We start from the raw sequence: 8,009 nt of genomic DNA, 5'->3' as shown, positions 1-8,009 counted from the left end.
ATCTATTTCTCGTTATAATTTGAAAACTAAGCTTCGGACAAAATTTTTGTAAAGGAAAAAGCATCTTGAAGAATTGAATCTTGAAGAATCTTGAAAAATTGAGTCAAGAATACGTCTTTACAAGGACACCGGGGTTGTTCTGAATCAATTAACAATATCAGTGAACGACGGCCATATAACAGTCAGATTATGTTCAAAAGCAAGGGTAGTTCCTTTAAAGAAACAGTCCATATCAAGATTAGAGCTATGTAGCACATTTGTTAACTAAATTAATTGATAATGTAAAACAGGCAATTCATGTAAAGATTCATGGTATACACGCGTGGTCGGATTCCATGGTCGTGCTGTACTGACTGCGTAAAGGCATATCTCGCTGGAAGCCATTTATAGCCAATCGCGTGAGCGAAATCACCGTAATTTTACCTGCTACTCAATGGTAGAGTCCTAGATTATCAGTGTCTCGCGACCGGTGTTCGAGTCCTGATTGGACACGCAAATGGCCAATCATAAGATTGATTTATCGCTATTATAAATGGCTGTCGAATAAATCAAACTTATGATTGGCCATTCGACGCCATTTTTAATATTTTCTAGTACTTTTGCGATACTGCCATAAGCCGGTCGCGCTTCTCTGATAATCTAGGACTCTATGGTAGCCGACAGTTTCTACTTTCTGCTTTTTTTGCTACCAGCGTGAGTTCTGCTTTTCTGTTTTCCGCCTTTCTGTCAAGGTGTGAATTCGCCCTTAGGCTGCGTTCCCACTGAGCGCGTCACGCGTCGCGTCATCCGAATTGACCAATCAAAACATTCCATTTTATTGCGTAACTTGCCGTGCATCCGAGGTTTCATACCAAGAAAAATTCTTTTATCTCTAGAATGTCGAATAATCTAATTGATGCGTCTTGCAAGAAGTTGCGCGGCAAATCATGCAACAAAATGGAATATTTTAGTCAATTAATCGTGACGCGACGGACGACGCGACGCGTGACGCGTTCAGTGGGAACACAGCCTTACAGTTTCAAAACGACAGTCTTGTCCTCTCGAGAATTCTCGATTGTGATTGGCGGATTCGCTTGCAGCTTTCACTCTACTCGCAGAAGAAAAACCATTGCGATCCAACGATCGCCCTTCTAGAAAATATTTTATCGGCGTCGCGTGTTCGTCCATGTTGATCTTTCACTTCGCGTGTTGCTAGAGAAGCGTGAATAGGCGCGATGGTGAGTTTTTACGCATGTTCTTTGCATATCCATTTACTTCCTTGCGATCCCATCCTCTTGCGCGTGAAAACGCTTAAAAATCATATCCGCAGACTCTGATTTTGTTTTGTATGTGTTTCAGTCGGCCCACAAGACGTTCATTATCAAGCGAAAGCTTGCGAAAAAGTTGAAGCAAAACAGACCGATTCCCCAATGGGTGAGAATGCGGACCGGCAATACTATCCGGTAAGTTCGAGCACAACACCTAACGAATATATTTTAAGTTCTTACATAGCGTAATATCTGAGATGAATATCATGTTTTAATTCCATGTACTGACATACGAACATTGTTTTTATATAATTGCATATAATTGCGCAAACGTTGCTGTAGCATGTGTTATCAAAACAAATTTAATTATTAATCTTACCTGTCGGTTCCTATTTATATTTCCATCAATGTATTTATTTACTTCTGAAACTATAGTAGCTGTGTTTTGATGTACTGCAGATATATACTGAAGATTCATATATCATTTTAATTCCATGTATTGAGATAGGAACATTGTTTTCATATAATTGCATATAATTGCGCAAACTTTGCTGTGTATTAAAACAAATTTATTAATCTTATCTGTAGGTCCCTATTTATATTTCCATCAGTAAATGTATTTATTTACTTCTGAAACTCTGTAGTAACTGTATTTTGATGTACTGCCGATATACTGAAAATCTGTAGTACATGTGAACTGTAGATTTTCAGTATTGGCAGTGTGTATATAAATATGGCTATTACATGTAATATAAATCGTGGTGTGAGAATATTTGGTGAAATATAGCGAATAATGGCGTGGCTTGAAATTTCGACCCATTATTTGTTTCCCACGCGCATATTTTATGTAAATGTATTTGATAATTAAAACATACATATTACATAGATATATTAGACTTATAGTCTCGACAATATTCAATTTGCATATTAGGGAAAACTGATTAGTTCACTGCTTCCTACTATTTTTGAACAACTGAGCATCCACTGGAATGTTTCACCTTCTATTCTTTACACTGTGATACAAATTATATACTAAGCATGTATTTATCAATAAGTACAAATAGTTTATAATCACAATTAGGAGCGAAAAAATAAAACATCAGTTGTGAATAAGATTTAATAAGAATCTCAGATGTTTCTTTTGTTTAATGTTACCTTATGATTTTTATATTGTTTCATGAAGATAAATTATCATTACTTTTTTATTTTGGATGTAGCATATGAGACTATTTTATAATATTAAAGAAATAGAAATATTTCAATTCTTGCTAATTGCTTTTGATAAGTGTCTGTGAAACTGCAAACGTAGCAATATTGCAGCAATTGTAATATTTTAGATACGATACATTGCATCTAAAATATCCATATTACATTACTGTGATAACTATGAATGTTAGAGATTTTAAAGTTAAAGCTATAATTTTTCATGTATTTGCTTTCAGGTACAATGCAAAGAGGCGTCACTGGAGGAGAACTAAACTAAAGTTGTAGATCACGTAACTCTATACTTGATAAATACAGATGATTGCAGATGATAAATAATAAAGATATCGCTTCTATGTAAGGAATTGAATTTCTCATTTTCTTCTATTCCTACATGACTACATACAATATCTGTACCTATACAATACACATCTTACAATATCATCGTACTAATGTACGATTTAAAATAAAACAAATGTTACAACTTTAAAGAGCTTCATATCTCTGATGAGTTACTGTGAGAGTGAGATAAATGCTAAAAGATAGGATGTATCTTTGAGATATATAATTTGTATTGTGGCTTTCATTCGGTATATATTTACAGTATTACAATTACATTCGTATAATATTACAGAGAATTCGGTACTTTACGCATATGCATCTTTTGCAACCAGTCGTTCAACAATTCCTCGCCGGTCTTGGGATACGGCAGGTAATAATGCTTAGGTGGCGGTCCTTCTTCCAAGCGTACGAAATAATGGCAATACCTGTAGTGCACGAGTCCCGCCCTTGCCCTGGCATGTCGCCGTATTCCCTTTATAACAATACCTTTCGTACTGAACGATTCCGCTGGGAAAAAAAAACAGTATTTTCTCAATGTTAATTCTCAATGTTCGAATCGAATTGGAAGACTTGGAAAATGCAGATATGCAAAACAGTCTCAGATATTGATATATCAGACAACAAAAAAATACTCACCGACCCACAGATTACTTTTAAATTCAACGTTGTGCTCCTCCACGGCCAAGCGCTGAGCTTCCAATATAACTTCCTTCGCAATCTCAGCGCCCTTCTTGTACATAAAACTCAATTGCTTTACAGCCTCGTCCACGGACATTCCTCGCACAAAGCCCGCGATGTACCACATCTTCTTCGGACTGTACTTTATATTAGCTTTCATATGGCATACATACTGAAAAGCAAGTGCATAAACAAAGTGTGATCAAAATAACTTTATAACTAATATTTAATAAAACATACACAAAGTAACTTACAGCAGGTCTTCTTTCTTCACCTGGCTGTTGAGGTGGAAATACAGTCTCATTGTACTTCAGAAACCCCTTCGGGGCTTCGTATTTACCCAAATTGGCTTCGCATATCGAAGAAGTATGAAAGTTACATATTGGCGCAAGATTTGTCGCGCTTGATAATACATTCGTCCTGTTTACAACGGATCTGCCATACGACGCTAGATGCTTAACACACTGACGGATACTCTGCATGTTCTGCAAGTATGAAAATTCGCCCTCTATTAATTTCTATAAAGCATAAATTATAAACGAATGGCGATAAAACTATTACAATATATTTTAGTTGATACAATGAAAATGTAACAAATTTCTGATAAAACTCATATGCATTAATAAATAACTCGAATTTTGCGAAGTGACGTTCTTCTGCAAAGAAGTGCTTGTACGATATAACCTATAATATTCATTTATTAAATTGAATCATAGACATTAAGACATGTACTTGCCGTGGATAAAATACTTTTGCACGAAAGAAATTTTTAATTCGCGAACGTATCTAGCCTGTGTTAGTTTCGTATTAATTGCTTTAGTTCGTGAAAATAAATTGATTTCAGCACGCACATATGAATTATGAACCGACACCATGCATCGTTCAACCACGTTCAACACTAACCTCAACACCACTAAATACAACCAAACACAATAATAGAGAAATGAACACAAATAAACGCTCGCTGTGTTCTTTATAGCTTATATTTTCTATATTTAAAATGAAATAGGCGTTATTAGGAGAACTAACATTTAATTTTATAATTACTGTATATAAATTTAATTTAATGTATATATAATTTGAATTATACGTATACGTAAATATAGACATTAAAGAGAAAGGGAAAATAAAAAGAAACATATACAATTTATAATATCTGCAAGAACAAATCTTGAATGACTTCGATTAAATTGCAATTAACTTTTAATGGTGATTAATTTATCAAATAATATTATTTTATAAACTTGAATAGAATTATTAATTTTTCATTGTTTAACTTCTGTGAAAAAAATCAGAAATAATGAATTGTACAGCTAGAAATTTTGCTTTAGGCAATTTCATCAATTGAATAAAACGCCAATTAAATTAATCGGAATTTATAGTCATTCTAAATATGTGCAAAAATTAATTTTTTACATTAAAGATTGTTACATTTAAAATGCGGCAAATAATAAATTGATTTTTGTTAAAACTGTCATAAAAATTTTAATCTATTCCAGTATTATAGTACAATATATATAGTAACAAAAATAATCATTTGAAATACAAATGTTTGTATCATCTGAGCGTAATTTACAATTTTTCCGTTAATTCGGGTACAGCTTTAAATAAGTCTGCGACTAATCCATAATCTGCTACTTGAAAAATGGGAGCTTCTGGATCCTTGTTAATAGCCACAATTGTCTTGGAATCCTTCATACCAGCAAGATGCTGAATTGCCCCCGAAATTCCAACCGCTATATACAGATTCTGAAATCACAATCATGAAGTTATTGGCGCTCAAAAGACACGACTGAGTCGAGGATTACTCAAATAAAGTATCAATTAATCTTTTCTTACTTACAGGCGCAACAATTTTCCCGGTTTGTCCTACTTGCATGTCGTTCGGCACAAAACCGGCGTCAACCGCGGCGCGGGATGCTCCTACCGCCGCGTTGAGCTTGTCTGCCAGTGTATACAACAATTGGAAGTTCTCGCCGGACTTCATTCCACGTCCGCCGGAAATCACAACTTTGGCAGACGTCAATTCTGGCCTGTCGGACTTGCTGAGCTCCTGTTTAATGTACTCCACTTGATTTGATGTATAATCACCAGTAGGGACACTCTCGCACTTGGCGTCCCCACCTTCCAGAGGTAGCAACTCGAAGGAGGTACCCCTTACGGATACCACTTTCACATTGTCCTTAGACTTGAGAGTCTGAATGGCGTTACCAGCGTATATAGTGCGTACGAAGGTGTCCGAAGCTTTAACGCCGATAATGTCGCTTATCGGGGATACATCCAACTTAGCCGCAACCTTCAATTAAACAGATTCATGTAAATTAATGTTAAAATCAACACACACAGTATAATTTCTTCGAAAAGTAGATTTAATGAAACTAACTCTGGGAAGCAATGCCTTGCCAAACGCGCTCGCGCCGGCCAAGATGTGCGTGAATTTGTGTTCGTTGCACAGCTTGAGGACAAGCGGCGTCAACGACTCTGCGGTGAAACCCTTGAACGCGTCGCTGTCCGCGAGGAGGACCTTCGACACGCCCTTGGCCTTGCACGCGTTCTGTGCGACCGCCTCGCATTTCGTGCCAGCCACCAGTACGGTGACGTCGCCGCCGATTTTCTTGGCGGCTGTCAACGTGTTGCAGGTGAGCGGCAGCAGACTCTCGTTGTTATGCTCCGCGATGACCAAAGTGGACTCGTAACGCGCCAGCGAGCCGAACTGAAAATAAGTGACATTTGTGAGGCGTTTAGATAGAACTTCAAGAACGACTTTTCAATCGACATGAGTTCTACAATTAGACATCCGCGAAAGCTACGTTTAGAGATACAGCTAGCACAGATAGCAAAGTGCTAGCAGCAAATCTGGAGTAAAATGCTGGCAACTGCTATGTCAGCAGTTGCCAGCAAATTCGATCGTGACTATAGATTTGCTCTTATCCACTGTATTTTCTCTAGTTGCTTGATTTCTACTCATTATGCCTTTCCAGTCACACACAACACCAATATTGTAAAAGAAATGCAGTACAGGAATGAAGCACACTTTGTCGCCATAATTATAATTAAGGTGATAATACAGGGTTTGCTCTTTTATTACATTTCTACTGATATTAGATTATTAAAAAAAAAAACAGTAAACTGTGCTCGACTGCCGCTGGAGTTCTACTAACATAATACATATGTAATACATACAGTTTACAACACACGCTCTTGGCAGGTCTGGCTATCTGGATAACTGACATAATTAAACGATTTATAAACAGTGACCTATCTTGTGCTTCTCCGACTAAAAATAAGTCGGAAATGCAGTTTGTACTGGGATCAAAACGAATCTTTAAAGGTCACAGTCCACGGAACGCAAGGTGTATATGAATCATATGGCTAGCAACAGAAAACAAATGAAAGATGAAAACCGGCACAAAACTCGAGAACATATGCTCACCTTGCTAGTAGCACGCAACGTCCTGACGCAGGTGGAGAACATTGTTCGCGAGAAATTTGTGTCCTTTCCTCTCGCCAGTAAATATTCAACTGTAAAAAAAAAATAGCGCTCCCTAATCAGTGCAATGACGATAAGGTCCAAAGTCCTGCCAGTTATAGCAGAAGCATCAAGTGGTAAGGGCACCAATCGCAGCAATCCCGTGGCGTGTATTATCGTATTTTTATACACAGCCATATGAGAAGTGTATCGTAAAAGATGAGATGTCGAAAATTTGCTTCATTCATCTACTAATTGTAGAGTTAATGAATTAATTATTTTAAACTATATATAAGTAATACAAATTTCGTTTTTCCTTGTAAATTCGTATCGATGTAACGTTTAAGCTTCGTTCAGACGGACCTGCCAAACGCGTGTGCGAACAAAAATCTACTTGACAAAATTTTATGTTGAGTTGAGATACCAATGAGATCCCAGATAGCAAAGAATTTGAAAAGAATTCTTTTTTGGTCCCCGATTTACAAAATGATTTCTTTTACCGTCCCATTTCTGTTCTAAAAGTATTCTTTAGGCTCCCAAGAGACTTCACTTGCCTTGCAGTGAGAAGTGATGTCGAATCGACGCAGTGAGATATATAATCGGTATGAAGCCAGCTGTCGAACTAACGATTTCAATAATTTCGAATATGTCATTCGATTGCTAGTCGTTTGCTAATTTTTGCATCTATTTTTATTTTGTTTGCATATTAATTATTTTGGGTAAAAAATCGAAAATAAAATGTGGACAAGTGTAACGGGTGTAACCGCCATTTGAAACTTTTATCTCATAATTTTATAAATATTTCGGTGCTAAAACGTTTGCTAGTCATTTGCTAGATCCGTATATACAAGTATTTTTTCTATTTTATCAATAAATTGTCTCAAATTTTATTAATAGCTTTCAATAATCTAGTAACTTTAGTTTTGGTTATTTTTAGGCAACTCGATGCGCATGCGCTGTTCTTGTTTGCGCCAGTTACTAGATTATTGAAAGCTATTAATAAATAAAATATGGGACAATTTATCGATAAAATAGGAAAAATACTTGTATATATGGATCTAGCAAATGAA

General features: G+C 36.3%; 2 protein-coding genes across 2 annotated transcripts; both read right to left on the bottom strand.

Annotated features, from left to right (window-relative positions):
• Positions 1-3,000: 3,000 nt before the first annotated feature.
• LOC105454613 (39S ribosomal protein L22, mitochondrial) lies at positions 3,001-4,396 on the bottom strand. Its single transcript, XM_011697340.1, has 4 exons — positions 4,207-4,396; positions 3,725-3,955; positions 3,429-3,642; positions 3,001-3,299 (listed from the first exon to the last, which is right to left on the bottom strand). The coding sequence occupies exons 2-4, from the start codon at positions 3,950-3,952 to the stop codon at positions 3,079-3,081; spliced, it is 663 nt and encodes a 220-aa protein (XP_011695642.1). The 5' UTR covers positions 3,953-3,955; positions 4,207-4,396; the 3' UTR covers positions 3,001-3,078.
• Positions 4,397-4,977: 581 nt separating this feature from the next.
• Positions 4,978-7,163, bottom strand: LOC105454612 (electron transfer flavoprotein subunit alpha, mitochondrial). The gene is made up of 4 exons (XM_011697339.1): positions 6,904-7,163; positions 5,854-6,183; positions 5,314-5,766; positions 4,978-5,219 (listed from the first exon to the last, which is right to left on the bottom strand). The coding sequence occupies exons 1-4, from the start codon at positions 7,135-7,137 to the stop codon at positions 5,043-5,045; spliced, it is 1,194 nt and encodes a 397-aa protein (XP_011695641.1). The 5' UTR covers positions 7,138-7,163; the 3' UTR covers positions 4,978-5,042.
• Positions 7,164-8,009: the final 846 nt, after the last annotated feature.

Source organism: Wasmannia auropunctata, unplaced genomic scaffold (assembly GCF_000956235.1).
Source record: "Wasmannia auropunctata unplaced genomic scaffold, wasmannia.A_1.0 LD335980.1, whole genome shotgun sequence".
Lineage (NCBI taxonomy): Eukaryota > Metazoa > Arthropoda > Insecta > Hymenoptera > Formicidae > Wasmannia > Wasmannia auropunctata.
This window is presented reverse-complemented; position numbering and strand designations above follow the sequence as displayed.

Coding starts and splice junctions, on each gene's coding strand:
- LOC105454612 (XM_011697339.1), bottom strand. CDS start 7,137: ATGGCTGTGTATAAAAATACGATAATACACGCCACGGGATTGCTGCGA. Junction 6,184..6,903: donor CGTTGCGTGCTACTAGCAAG/GTGAGCATATGT, acceptor ACTTATTTTCAG/TTCGGCTCGCTGGCGCGTTA. Junction 5,767..5,853: donor GCAAGGCATTGCTTCCCAGA/GTTAGTTTCATT, acceptor GTTTAATTGAAG/GTTGCGGCTAAGTTGGATGT.
- LOC105454613 (XM_011697340.1), bottom strand. CDS start 3,952: ATGCAGAGTATCCGTCAGTGTGTTAAGCATCTAGCGTCGTATGGCAGA. Junction 3,643..3,724: donor GTGAAGAAAGAAGACCTGCT/GTAAGTTACTTT, acceptor CTTGCTTTTCAG/TATGTATGCCATATGAAAGC. Junction 3,300..3,428: donor TAAAAGTAATCTGTGGGTCG/GTGAGTATTTTT, acceptor TTTTTTTCCCAG/CGGAATCGTTCAGTACGAAA.